Source organism: Ceratotherium simum, chromosome 32, assembly GCF_057802395.1.
Source record: "Ceratotherium simum simum isolate JZ-2026a chromosome 32, ASM5780239v1, whole genome shotgun sequence".
Lineage (NCBI taxonomy): Eukaryota > Metazoa > Chordata > Mammalia > Perissodactyla > Rhinocerotidae > Ceratotherium > Ceratotherium simum.
In genome coordinates this window covers 17,464,917-17,480,472 of record NC_141931.1, presented here as the reverse complement: position 1 = coordinate 17,480,472, position 15,556 = coordinate 17,464,917, and the positions used below count along the sequence as shown (strand labels likewise).

Sequence of the window (15,556 nt, the reverse complement as noted above, 5' to 3'; positions counted from 1 at the left end):
CCTTTAATAAATGAAAGCTGGGCTCTGCATGTATCCTACATACCGAACTCTGGAGGAAATCCTAGGAGATTTGCTATTTCTTTAGGAGTGAAATATCGAAGTTTAAGCATTAACAATTTTGTTAACTTTTCTTCTTGTGACAAATTGGTAAGGGATTTGTAGATATTCTCAATCTGTAAGAAAACATCCAAGATAACTGATAAAGTAGAGTGCAATTAGATGCGGTAAGATAAGATCATCCATTGTTATTAAATTACCTATTGCTATTGTTACCTATTGTTATTAAAAAACTATTAAATTGGGACAATTTAAAAATGATGGACATACAGTCTGCTGTAACACATGGTAGGTAGGAAAATGCACAGGGCAAAATGTTTCTGTGCAATGAACTATGTAATTGGCTCATCAGTGGCAATGTAGACTTTGAAAACAAACAAAAGCTTAATGTTGACCAGATCAGGATATTTTCAGTGTATTTGTCATTTTTGATCCCTCAAAATCACAAGGATATAAACAACAAATGACAATATAAAAGAAATATAGTGAAAGACACAAAAAAGAAACATAATTCTACAATGCTAACAAGTAGATCATTAGAAGTTTTACTGCTTATGAATAATTTCATCAAATGAAGATATTTTCTTAAAATGATAAAATATATTTAGTAAATATAATTTCTCAAATCCAGACATTCATTTGGCCCTGATGGGATTTTTATCATGGGTAAATTTTATTAATAGTAAGAGGTTAAATCAGTATAAAAGAAGATAACGTGATTTCACTTCAAAATTATTCAAAAGTATAAAACTTGCAATATATCAAACTTGTATTCAACCATGATACCATGAAGAGTTTGCAGTTGAAGTATCAATAAAGGGCCTTGCCAAAATGCAGATTTATTTCCCTAAAAGGCAGTTTTATAGTATGTGCTCCAAAGGAAGTCTCCAATATTAAGATATTTGTGCATAATTTTAGAGAACATTAACTATTGTACGTTGCATTTCAATTTACTCTTTATGGAATGAAAAGAAATACAAAGGTAAGAATGAGAAAAAAGAAAGTAAAAACATAAAACATACTTTGTACATAAACTCATATCCAGCAACAAGAAAAGATTTATTCTATAGTAAAGAATTATTATATATATGAATATATATATGAATGGATAATATATACACTCATTCCCAGTTGAACATGTAAAATTATTTTAACATTCTCAAATTTTAAGTATTAAACATAATTTTATTTAAAGTAATTTTCAAATATTTTATTTCTGAAGCATGCACAGTACCTGCACATCCTCTGCAGTCTGTAACACAGATCCTGTCCCTTCTACGTAGCTTCCGTAACTGAAAAATTAACACGAATATTATGCAGCATTTAATGTATTTGTTAATACTAAATTTCTTAAATATTTCTTGAATGATTAATCAGTCTACACCATTACATCCTTCTGAAATATTCTGAATAATATCAAATAAATATGTTTTGTAATTGAAAAACTACTGGGTCAAAGACATAAGATCATTCTATTTAAACTTCTCAGACACTAAGCCTGGCATAGTTTTTCGAGTTGTGTAAATATCATTTTGAATTATGTATTATCAATTGTCATTTCTATGCAATGTCATTTTTTTAATGTTCATCACTAGAAAGTATGCAGTTGTTATGACTTTATATCCAAATGCTGTTCAATATTAGCATCTCTGCCACATTCAACCAAATGCGATGTAGGTGAAAATAAATTGCTGCTATTTTTTTATAATGCCTGAACCATCACTTCTTCTCATGAACCCAAAACCCTACTCTCCAGTACCATGACAAACAGGGGTCCACTGAACATGCGTCTGCCTCTTACTGTAATGCAGTATGTTTTATTCTTGATACAATGAGACCATTGTATAAAAATTGTATTAAAAGTATAAAACACTACAGAAATGCAAAGTATTAGTAATATTTCTTCCTCTCAGATCATTGCCAAGCTGGCTGTTCAACATATTATCATTATTTTTCCCTAAAAGATCGATTTAAACCTAAATTAGAGAAAGAAAGTCATACCAGGGAAAATTCTTTTCAAATTGTTTTCTCATATATCATATACGTGTGTGTGTGTGTCTGTGTATGTTTATATTATCTACACTAAAATAGACTTGTACAGTAAGGCTTCTTTTATACCATCTTTGTAATTACAAAAGAATTTCAAGGTTGTTTTTTATTACAAAATTGATAAGTCTTTTTTTTATGAGAGTCCTAAACAGAACCTATCGGACTTGGAAATAGACAACAGCCAAGTGAAGTCTTTCAAGGTAATGGAAAGCAATAAACCCATTCCCTTGGAAGTACAGGGCAGAGTATGAAAAAATCAGCATGAGTCTGCTATGGTTGTATCAGCGACATAGTGTCCTGTGCAAGACAGCTACCTAGTAGGTAAAAACAGAAGGCCTGAAGTTTCAAATCATACAACTACTTATCAAATGAGGTTCAGTGGTATTAACAAAGCAGAGATAGGGATCTTTTACAAAATTTTCTGGAAAGGCCTAATTTTTCCCTTCTTTCCAGGTTTTAAAAAATTAATGAAAACCATATTAATATTCAAGAAATAACCCAAAGGTAGCCAGTAAGAGAAATTATGATATACCTATACAACGAGAATAGAAAAATTCTTCATGTACTCATATGCAGTAATATCCAATTTGTATTGTGCAATGAAATAAAGGGCACATAATAATGGATATAGTATGCTGCCATTTACTTAAAGGGGGGGGGTAACAATATATGTATACATTTAAATACACCCTCACATATAATACCTCTGTGTGATTAGACAGTAAACTGAAATCATGGGTTGCATGTAGGGAGGGAAACTGGATGTCCAGAGACAGAAGTGGAAGGGAGTCTTATAATCTTAGTACCTTTTGAATTCTGAACCATGATAATATTTAACTTAATTAAAAAACTGAATAAATTTAAATATGCTCTAACATGTACCAGATGATTCAATTTTATTTCTTGATTTTAATATTTAATTTCTTCTTATACATTGATCATGAGAGTGCACATAAATTTTTGAGGTTTGATGTGCCACAATAAGAAAGGTGCTAAAAAATTAGCAATGCACCATCTATAGAAGCCATGTTTCCATCATGGGTAATGAAGCTCCTATGAAGGTCACCAAACAAATGGCATTGTCTTTTATGAGCAATTGTGTGGGTTGTGCCCATAATGTTCTGCCAGAAGGAATTTTCACTCGTGCATTCTTTTGGAACACGAAAGCAGGCAATTAAGGGCGAAAAAAATCATTCTGGCACAAACATTTTACAAAATGCTTCTTGTTTTGAGAAGAACTAAGAGAAACAACAGCTATAAACACCTGGTTATTTTGGATATACTATGAATAGAGTCTCTTTAAAACCTACCCCTTCGTAAAGCACGTGGACCTTCGGCAAGTGGGCTTAACAATGTCTAACAAAAGAGCATATCGCAGCAATGACTTTGGCGGTAAAAAGTACTGATTCACGTCAATGTCATCTTCAAGAAAACCTTTTAGCATTTGCACAGAGAGATCACTGTCCTGTTGATGTTTCCGGTCAATTTCTTCTGCAGTTTCAAGCTTAAAAAGAATGGCTTCTTTTCCAGAACCTGGTCTGCTGCTATCAGAGCAAATATTTGCTTCAATTCTCTTTCCTTCAATTTTATTTTCTGCATCTATTGCATGTTTTTGTGGAAGTTCAGATTCAGTTTTGGGGAACTCCATCAGTACCTGGCATTAAGTAAAAATACACAAATTCTCAAAAGCTTTATTAAAAATAAAAGACAAATTAATAATGTCCATACAACGTTATGCAAAAAAATCTCTTTAGCCTTTACAGAGCTGTCGTTAAAAAGATAGAAATTGTGGTTTACTTGTATTTATACAAGTTATGCATCACACAGCTATAGTGTCATCAAGCTACAGATGATTTATTTCATGGAGTTAGTCTTCTGTATTTATTACTACAAACATTCAACAATAGGAAGTATGTTGAATATAGATACAGCATCATATTTGGAAAAAAAGTTTAGAAAGCAACATTAACACTTCTAGAAAATGTGTTTGGGATCAAAGTTTGCCATACCCCTTCATTAACAAAGAAAAACTGGAACACACCCATGGTCTAAAGAAAACTAGTAGTTAAAAAAAGAAAAGCACTTTTCACCCTGAAAGGTTATTTCTACTCCTCAGCCCCATTGGAAAAACTTGTTCCTGCAAAACATGTAACCATGTCTAAAGCCCTATTCTGTAAAAGAAAAACAGTTCCAGGAATTTTTAATGATGAAGTGTTTGTTTATACAATTGATAGGTTGCTTTTGGAATTGCCCACTACGGAAAGGGAGATGTATTAGTATTGCACTGTACGGGTTTTCAAACGACACTACCGACCCCCTGTTAGTGGGACATGACTTTTGAGTTCTTACCTGTGATGGTTATGGAGAGCTTCACTAAACCACTGAAACCCTCTGTTATCCACACCAATTTCTGACAGAAGCATATACAACTGCTTGCATAATTAGAGATCCTATCTATAGCAATTGAGCATTTTATCCTAGCTTGTACTAATCATTACTATATTTTAATCAATTAAGGCTAAATAGCATTGGCTTCAAAGAAAATGCAACCAGTGTGTTAAAATACTCTTAAGCCATTTTTACGATAGTATAATTGAATTTTATCAAAAGTAGTCAATAGCTTCTATTGGGGGGAAAAATGATAGGTGCAAAATAGTCAATGGTCAGAAGGGAAATTATAGGGCCGGCCTGTGGCTTAGTGGTTAAGTGCGTGCGCTCCGCTGCTGGCGGCCTGGGTTCGGATCCCGGGCGCGCACCAATGCACCGCTTGTCCGGCCATGCTGAGGCCGCGTCCCACATACAGCAACTAGAAGGATGTGCAGCTATGACATACAACTATCTACTGGGGCTTTGGGGGAAAAAAATAAATAAATAAAAATTATAAAAAAAAAAAAAAAGAAGGGAAATTATAGGGGGAAAAGAAGGATAACAGCACTAATGGTAATTTTTTTTTACTATTAACTTATTTTTTTTCTAATGATGAAAGAAAAGTTTTTGTTTTATTTAAAGCAATAAAAGTGGCATCAGGAGAGGAAAAAGGCGTAGGAGATAGAGCTGGGGCATGGTCTGTATTATGGGCTCTCTAGGACACATATAAACCTCCACAAGGTAGTTCTTGAAACAAATTAGCAGACTGAGATATATTTACAATAGATAAATAATAATAATAATAATAATAATGAAAACAATAACAATAATAACAATACCTGACCAGGGGCTTGAAAGGGTAATGGTTCTGACTGAAGCTTTGCAATAAGGAAATACCGTAGCCTGGAATTTGGAATGCCAAGCTGCAAGTAAAGCAAAGCAGTGAGTTACTACAGGAAATTAAAAAGATCTCTATCAACTGTCAGCACCTCGTAAAAAGACTCATATAGGTATACATTTCGCTTCTGCTAGAAAAAATTCTGTTATTGATTTGTGGAAGATTTCTTTGCAGCAAATTCTTAAACCTTTTAAACTGCCGCTTCTATCTTTATTTGAATGAAATAAAGACTGAATCTGATGAATTATATGTCTATGAGTCACTTTCATTTTATATTTTTCAAGAAGTTATATGGACATTTTTACATTCATTATTGATAATAAAGTAATCATAAAAAAATAAAATTCAAATATCACTATTCTTGGTTATTATTACCTCATTTTATTAAAAAAAGAGGATTCAAAACAAAAATGTACAACCCAAAATTTCACAACGTCATAAACTATTAAAACATCAATAAAAAAAAAATCCCAATGACATTCTTCATGGAAATAGAAAAAAGAATACTAAAATTCACATGGGGTAAAAAAAGACCCCGAATAGCTAAAGCAATCCTAAGAAAAAAGAACAAAGCTGGAGGCATCACAATCCTTGACTTCAAAACATACTACAAAGCAATAGTAATCAAAACAGCGTGGTACTGGTACAAAAACAGACACATAGATCAAGGGAACAGAATTGAAAGCCCAGAAATAAAACCACACATATATGGACAGCTAATTTTTGACAAAGGAGCTAAGAACATACAATGGAGAAAGGAAAGTCTCTTCAATAAATGGTGTTGGGAAAACTGGACAGCCACATGCAAAAGAATGAAAGTGGACCATCGGCTATCACCATTTACAGAAATTAACTCAAAATGGATCAAAGACCTGAAGGTGAGACCTGAAACTATAAAACTCATAGAAGAAAATATAGGCAACACACTATATGACATTGGTCATAAAGGAATCTTTTCAGATGACACGCCTACCCAGACTAGGGAAACTAAAGAAAAAATAAGCAAGTGGGACTTCATCAGATTAAAGAGCTTCTATAAGACAAATGAAACCAGAATCAAGATGAACAGACAACCCACCAGCTGGGAGAGAATATTTGCAAAACACATATCTGACAAGGGGTTGATCTCCATAATATATAAAGAACTCACACAACTGAACAACAACAAAAAAAACAACTCGATCAAAAAATGGGCAGAGGAAATGAACAGACACTTCTCCAGAGAAGATATACAGATGGCCAATAGGCACATGAAAAGATGTTCAACATCATTAATCATCAGGGAAATGCAAATCAAAACAACACTAAGATATCACCTCATGCCCGTTAGAATGGCTATAATCACCAAGACAAAAAACAACAAATGTTGGAGAGGCTGTGGAGAAACAGGAACCCTCATACACAGCTGGTGGGAATGCAAACTGGTGCAGCCTCTATGGAAAACGGTATGGAGACTCCTCAAAGAATTAAAAACAGAGATGCCCTATGATCCAGCTATCCCACTACTGGGAATCTATCCAACGAACCTGAAATCAACAATCCAAAGAGGCTTATGCACCCCTATGTTCACTGCAGCATTATTCACTATAGCCAAGAAGTGGAAGCAACCTAAGTGTCCCTCAACCGATGACTGGATCAAGAAGATGTGGTCTATATATACAATGGAATACTACTCAGCCATAAAAAAAGACAAAATCATCCCATTTGCAACAACATGGATGGGCCTGGAGGGTATTATGTTAAGTGAAATAAACCAGAAAGAGAAAGACAAACACTGTATAATCCCACTCATATGTGGAATATAAACCAACACATGGACAGAGAAAACTGTATTGTGGTTACCAGGGGCAATGGGGGTGGAGGGTGAGGGGTGGGTACAAGGGGTGAAGGGAGACATATATATGGTGATGGACAAACAAAAATGTACAGCCCAAAATTTCACAATGTTATAAACTATTAAAACATCAATAAAGAAAAAAAAAAAGGAGGATTCACTAAATTTTAAGAGTTAAAAGGCAATAAATATGAAATAAACTTACAGAGATCAATATATTGCCAATGCCCACAGTTGTACATCTAACTTTTGAAATGGGTTTTCCTTTAATTTCAGGGCAAAGAACTGTATAATGGGCTAAAGATGATAAGAGACTAACAAACACAATGACAAAAGAAAAAATAGACAGTGATACTCGTAATATCAAAGATCTACCAAGTATCTTATCATAACCAATTACTCCAATTTCTTACCCATAAAAGAGAAACAATGTTTGCATTTTTTTTTTTTTTGGTGAGGAAGACCGGCCCTGAGCTAACATCTGTTGCCAATCTTCCTCTTTTTGCTTGAGGAAGATTGGTCCTGAGCTAACATCTGTGCCCATCTTCCTCTATTTTGTACATGGGTCGCTGCCACAGCATGACTTGATGAGTGCTATAGGTCTGTGCCCGGGATCTGAACCTGCGAACCCAGGCTGCCAAAGCGGAGCATGCTGAACTTAACCACTACACCACCAGGCCAACCCCCAATGTTTGCGTTCTAATAGTATGTACCAAAAAAAGTAATTAGAAAATTATTATATGTTCATTTATTTTCTATTTTGGATTATTTTGAAGCATTTCTAAACTATAGCACGCCTAGTTTGGAAATACCAGATGTCACATAGTTTCAAAAAACAGTATCCTTTATTTTCTGTGTGGAAAGGAAAATCAATTCTCTATAAGCTTCAAGCTATATAATAAATATTTTTCATAAAATATGTATAAATGAATTTATATGCCTATACTACATTCTTTAGAAAGTAAGACCCATGTCTGAACTAATTTCAAGATTTACCTATAATATTATCCAAAATAGATCCATTCTTTTTATTGAAACAAATTCCCTTTGGGAAAATTTATATAAGAGTTTATAATCGTGGTACCTACAGAGGTTGGAGATAATAGAAATTCTTGGTACTGAAAGCCGCAATTTTCTATTGTTTGTATTAACAGGTCTCTGAAAAGACAAAAATAAAAGGCAAGAAAAAAGAAAAGCTTTCACCCTGTGGTTGGAAATGGGCTTCTTATATAAATATTATACATAAAACTTCATTTAAAGTGAAATATGTAACTCCACTCAAGTTGCTTAGAAAGAGAATGATAATAGGTCTTCATTAAGTCCAGTACTTGAGAAATTACATTTCTCAAAAAAAGACAGATAATTTCTACTATAAAATAAATAAAGCTGCTGGATAATTTATACAAACTGGTGAGAGTTAGAATCGCTAATCTACTGATGATAAATTTGCTATGGGAATGGAACTATATCCGGAGCAAATCAGATTAGGGAACACTGTTATAGACAGCAGCTGAATCAAGGACTTGGATGTTTTCTCTGAGCTAGGCTATCACCTAAAACGGCCCTGACACAGCTCCTGCTTCTTCCATCTAACTGTTGGACAGAAAATGCTTGTCAACAGGGCCAGTTCTTACTGAAAACATTCCTACTTCTAAAGAAAGAGGCACCAGTATAAGCAGCTACAATTGAGAAATACCATTCTCATTAACATGAGTGCTCATTCTGGAAAAATTCAAACATATCAAAATGGGAGACAATCAGTTGAACCTAACTTTGTGATACTTTACATTATGAACTAGTCAAAGTCAATATTAATAAAATATATAACATGTATAAAATGTCAGAATGTACATGTTTATTTTAAAGATCTTTATTTCTCAACAGCTCCTACTATAAAATATACTAAGTCTAAGACGGACACAAGACAAATACATATTTTTTACCTTGTAGAAGACACTTCAAAACCTTTAACATTTTCTAAAAGAATATACTTCGGTAATTTTTGTAATCTAAAAAAAAAAAAAAACAAATGGAATTCCAAACATCTCATTACTAAGAAGGGAGAAGTAAAGAAAATCCTTATTTGTGGGAAATATGAGTTAAGTCATTTTCCAAACTCATTTTATAAGGGATGGAGACAATTCATATTTTATTCATTTTTCCCCATAAACATGGCACTCCTGATAAAGTTAATATTTGAAATGTTAATTTCTATTGAACTTTATTTCAAAACATGGGTTGAAACACAGAGCCTCTGAACCACAACTCAAAGGACTACCATTTACAGAGAATGGCAGCTTCTAGGGTTGGCACAAGTTTCCAGACCATGGGCGACAGCATTCACTAACATTAGCATCATTTGCATTAATATGTGAGCAGAAGCAACAGAATTTAGCTATGAGGCTGTAATTCCCTGTCACTCACTATAGTAGCAACCAGTGAAGCTTCCAACATTTGCAGTTACTCTACTAGTCATGACAGAAGAAGATGAAGGACATGCACAGTATCTGATGGCAGCATGCGTAAGCTGCTAATCTCATAAAATGATAAACATCCCACTTTTCCAGATCCAAAGTTTTAAATTTTAGGTAAGCTTGTATAGGAATCTAAGTTTTTACCTTGGGAGAATATCTAGAATATATAAGAAGCTATTCGTCCTTGAATCAGTTACATCACCTTGCAGGCCAATTCTAAATGGATAAAGAAGGCACAGATAAGTTTATTAAGAACCTTACATAAAGATATCAAATCACTTTTAAGAAGTCAAAACCGAGAGAATTAAAATTAGTTGGTCCTTAAAAAAATATGATCATCTTTGTTGCTATAGAGAACAAAATGCATTTATTCATTTAATTAAAAAGAAAAAAGCCCTGCCTATCTCATAAATACACTTAACATCTATTTTTACAACACAATATTCCAAATGACTTATATGAGGCGAAGAACAAGAAGTCAATGAAGAACAAAATCAATTACCCTCTTAAAATCCCTTGGTTAACAAAAGAGCTACACACACACACACACACACACACACACACACACACACACAATTGGCTGATAACATCTTTTGCTCTGACCCAGGTGAAACAACAAAAGTTCTGATGAATGAGCTGGTTGGGTAGGGTGGCAACGGAGAGCTGATGGCATTGAAGACTAATCACCATCTAAGCAGATCAAAGCAGTAGGTAATACTAAGACAATCTTGTCCAGTGTAAATAGGAGAGACTTACGCTGAACGCTGGATTCTACAAGCAGGAGTTGCAACTTGGTCAGACTAACTAGGTCAAAACAGGTCATATAAACATGCAGTATTTGGACTAGCAATTAGATCTTACAAGTAAGATTCCATATAATCAAGAATCAAGCAGAAAGGAAGACTTGGATTGGGCCTGCATAGTAGAAAGAGAGGACCAAGGTTTAAGACCTTACTACTTATTAGCTTCATAGCCTTAAATAAGTTGCTTGACATCACTTGTCAGTTTCCTCATAGCTGACAGCAGGGTCAAAATCATTGGTGGATCTGAGGCTCAGATGTGAGATTAGAGATTGGATTGGATTAGAAAAGGAGAGAATGAGAGGAACCCAAGATTTCTGAGGAATCTCTTCAGCAGCTGGAGTTGGGCTCACACAGAGTGGGAATAGTGGTAGGGAAGATACAGGGGCCCATTGCAGTAAAACATGAGACTTGACAGACAGTGCTGGGGCTGCATTCTGTTCTGTACCTCCTGCTAACTGCAGTTAAATAGGCCACATGCTTTCGCATGCTTGGAGCTATCTTTCCGTGGAGTGTCCTCTGCCTTCTCTGATCAATCCCCAGTCTGCCTTTTCAGACACAGTTCAGATATTACCTCTAAAGGAATTGCTCTCTCCTGGCATGTGGCAAGCCATTTTCTCCTCTGTGCTCTCAGGGCACTTTCAGCGTTCATTTATTACATAGCTCAAATCACACTACAAGAGAATCATTTGTCAGTCATTCCCCTTAGACGACAAGCTCCTTAAGGATGGGAACTACAGCATGAAATGGAATGCCTGGCATATAGGTGCACAATAAACCCCTGGGCAATCAATTTCCTAGAGAGCTGTTTAAGTAAATTAAAACTTAGATGGAAATTAAGCTTGAGAATATCTATTTAAAGTAGAATATTTATTACACGTGATACCCACTTAAAATCACATTATATCTTTAAATAGGAACATATGAAATAATTGATAAACCCTGGCCCTGACATTTTCTAACTGTATGGCGCTGGGAAAGTTACTTAACCTTTCTACGCCTCAGTTTCTCACCTGTAAAATGATAATAGTAATGCCTATGCCCGAAGCTTGTTAAATTAAATGGCATATCCCATGTAAGACGCCTAGAGGATTGTTACTATTATTTAAAATAATCAAAAATACTATCATTAAAAATATCTACATGAAGATGGATTAGTCAAGATTTTCATCTAAGATATAATTCGCTGTAACACATAATGAAATAAATACTATATATAATAAAATGAATTGCAACATAGCTACAGTCAGAATTATTAAATGTACATATGAATTTTGAGAAATATATTCATTCTTCACTAGCTTTTAATTTTACAGTTAAGTAATTTAAAACTTGAATATTTAATATTATTATGAAAATTTACTTTGATTACTCAGTGTTAGAAAGATATTCCTGAATGCTCATTAGTTTAAATAATTTAAGGTAATTTGGGTCAGAAATAAATATCGTATCTTAGGTAGGTATAAAAGAGGTCCCATATAGTCTCTGTATATCTACTATTGACCAAATCACTTTGCTCATTTGGCAGTAATTGCTATTTCCTTTAGATTAATGCTGAATTATAAATATAAGTAGATAAAAAGAATTATAAAATTTCAAAACTATGAAAATGCAGCTGATGGACTTCAAAGTGTTTATGCTTGAAACTATGGTATGATTTGATTTATTGAGTCCTTCAAAAGTACTCTTCCTCAACAGAGCAATATTTATTATACATACCTTGTGAATGGCTGACAGGGAGGGCTCATTAAAATCATATTGAAAGATAATCTGTCAAACTCTTCTAGTGTAATGCCCTAAGGAATGAACATTTGGGGAAAAAAAAGAATATAAAAACATGCATAGAATCGGGAAGAAGGAAAAATGCTACCTAATTATAACTAAATATATCAGAAATTATAACAGTTTATATAACACAATATTTTTCAAATCAACTTCAGTTACACTAACTTTCCAAAGTAATCTTGTGAAGACAGTGGAGCAGTAAACGGAAGCTATGAAAAATTAAGTGACTTCCTGCAAGCCCCAGGGCCAGCCAAAGCAGAGCTGGAACACTAGTTTCCTGGATCTTAAGCACTTCGTGCCTCTATGACGCCTCAAGTCTAACACTGCTCTGTTTTCTGGAGTCAAACTTTATTTTATAATTAATGATTTTCAGCACAGGGTCCTAACAAAATTTTAACCCCCTATCCACAATATATTTTATTTAGAAAATTTGATTTACTGACCAGTCATGATCCCTTTCCTGTATGTCTCTGTTAATATATCACCAAATGGAAAAAGGTTCAGTTTTCATATATCCACAATTATTAGATTGTTTTACAGCTGTGTGTAGTGAAACAACTTCACTACACAGTTGGTAGTGAAGATAATATTAATCAAAATAATCCCTATTTGGCTAAGTAGTTGAAAAATGTGCTATTTTGATCCTGCTTAATATATCAGAAGATAAATATGTATAGAGAAACACAAGTCGCGGGTTTGCCAATTCTCGTTAAGCACTCTTAGTGTACATTCTTAGCTGGATATTTAAAGTGACAAGCCCAGAATCACAACCTTCCTAATTAATGTACATTTCTAAGAAGTTTAAGTACATGAATAAAGCAGGAAAAGCTTTATTTTGAGTTATGTAAAGAGTGAGTTAACCTGGGGAACACAGCAGTTGTCTCTATTATACCACAAGTTTGAACGTGCATGTCTATCATTTTTACATCACAGGCTTTTACGTAGTTTAAGATACATACATAAAATTAAATAGAAATTCAATATTTTGAATAATTCCTCAAGCACCTCTGGAACTGTGGGTTCTAAAGAAAACAATCTGAAAATCCTACACTGAACAGTCTGCCAAAAATCTAGGGCAGGGAGTACAATTAGACAGAACATCATATTCAAGTTAAATAGCCTGTCAGCACAGGGCTAACATGAGAAGCAACTTATTGGTTTCACAACTGAATGTGGATTGATTACAGCTAAATTCCTAAAACTAAATTCCTAGAACTAAAGTAAAAATAAAACAGCAATCTTTTACATCAGGAGGAGCCTATAAAGGAAGTAAACAGAGTTAATGCCTCCAATACAGCTAGACATAAAAAATTACAATTTTAAATGATTCTTGAAAATAGTGATTTTTTTTTTAATAGTACAATCCAAATGATAGAGCAGTTATGCAAAAAAAAGAATCACTCAAACTATTCACAATTTATTTAACCTGGCATTCTAGGTCAGTGAATGAATTGGAATTCAAGAAAGTAGTTATGGAGAGACACAAATTGTCTTTAATAATTTGATATTTTAAAGTAAATGTAAATCCATTATTTTTCCATAACACAAGTTAATAAAAACATCTTTGCTTTCAGCGAACATTAGATCAACTCAGTGTGGTAACACTGCTTATCATATGCTGATTAGCAATTTTATTTGTCCCTCCACTTGCTTTATTTTTCTTTTCTCAGAAACTTTCCTGGCTATTCTTATACTTAATTGTCATGTAAACTTTAGAAAGAACTTGGTAGATTAGAAAACAATAACAACTTTTGACTATTTTAGTGAATTTACAGTTAATCTAAAGAGAACTAAAGTTTTTATAGTATTCAGTCTCCTATCCCATACCACAATACACTTCCATTTTTCAAGTCTCTTTTATTCTCATGTGGGTCATGCAGATTTCTTGTTAGGTTTATTTCTCAGTGTTTATAAGTTTCATGTTGCTACTATAAATAGCAACTTTTTTCTATTTTCTAACAAGTTTTTGTTTATATATAATAAGCTACTGGTATTATATTTTTGTAACAAGCCTCCTTGTTAGATGCACTAATTGTTCCTTATACTATTTTTAGTTAACTCTTCTGTTTTTTCCAGGTATATTCAACTATTTTGAATCTTCCTTAATATTTATATACTGTTTCTCTTGTGTGAAGGCATTAGCTAATATCCACAACAATATTAAATAATAGTGGACATCTTTGTCTTATTCATTATTTTAATTATAGAAAGCTTTAAAAATTTTGCCGTTTAGCACTCTACTGAATTTGGAGATATGTATATATGTGTGTTTAAACACAAATATAAACACACATACACACACCTGCACATATAAAGCCAGTAAGTGACATATATATCTAATGGTAGTATTCATTTGTTCTCATTTTATTGAGAGATTAAAAACAGTCAGAAAGACATTGTATTTTGTTAAATGTTTTCTGATATATAGTTTTGTCCTTTCCTATTATTAACAGGTTGGATAATATTAATAGAATTCCTAATACTAAACTACATTTGTATTGCAAAAACAAAATTCATTTTGGTCATGCTATATTATTCTTTTAATATGTTTGTGATCTATCTGTTCGTATTTTACAGTTATGCATCGAGTAACGACAGGGATACATTACAAGAAATGAGTCGCCAGATGATTTCTTCCTTATGCAAACATCATAGAGTGTACTTACACAAACTGAGATGGTATGGACTACTACACACCTAGGCTATATGAGACTAATCTCATGGGACCACTGTTGCATATGTGGTCTGTCATTGACTGAAATGTCATTATGCGGCACATGACTGTATTTAGAATTCCTGAGTTTATATTCATGGGACAATGGTTTTCCTATTTTGTGGCATATAGTGGGTATTCAATAAAAATTTATTGAGTGGATATTTTCTACCATTTCCTGCCCTATGAACCCTGATGTTATTTTGTGCATGAATGTTCGTGACAATTACATCTTTCTTGAGGATGTACCAATCATCTTTATAAGTAACTTTCTATGACTCTCAAATAGTTTTTGCTTTGAAATCTATCTTATCCTATGCCTACCTTATCTAATAGCAATTCTGAAACCCCTGTTGCTGTTGTTACCATTTGCCTGGTATCTGTCCGTTTTTTAGGCACACTATGTTGCTCATTATACAATGTTCATAAATTAATCCACCAATATTTCAGAGTATTTACTATATGCCAGGCATTGTGCTAGGTCTGGGAATACAACAATGAACAATGAACAAACAGCTCACATGAAGTTTACATTACTAATTTCCCATTTTCTACTTAGACTAATTACAGATTTTAGTT

General features: G+C 33.5%; 1 protein-coding gene across 5 annotated transcripts in view; it reads right to left on the bottom strand.

The window, feature by feature from the left end:
* TRDMT1 (tRNA aspartic acid methyltransferase 1) overlaps positions 1-15,556 on the bottom strand; it is a 60,596-nt gene that overhangs the window by 11,626 nt on the left and 33,414 nt on the right. For 3 of the 5 annotated variants that reach the window (XM_004425332.3, XM_087420784.1, XM_087420782.1), the window contains 8 exons: positions 12,199-12,275; positions 9,824-9,895; positions 9,149-9,214; positions 8,294-8,363; positions 5,313-5,396; positions 3,417-3,760; positions 1,292-1,349; positions 44-173 (listed from right to left, as the gene is read on the bottom strand). In XM_004425332.3, coding sequence (XP_004425389.1) covers positions 44-173; positions 1,292-1,349; positions 3,417-3,760; positions 5,313-5,396; positions 8,294-8,363; positions 9,149-9,214; positions 9,824-9,895; positions 12,199-12,275 — 901 coding nt within the window. The remainder of the gene's footprint in view (positions 1-43; positions 174-1,291; positions 1,350-3,416; positions 3,761-5,312; positions 5,397-8,293; positions 8,364-9,148; positions 9,215-9,823; positions 9,896-12,198; positions 12,276-15,556) is intronic. The other 2 variants (XM_087420783.1, XM_087420785.1) reach the window with 2 other exon arrangements.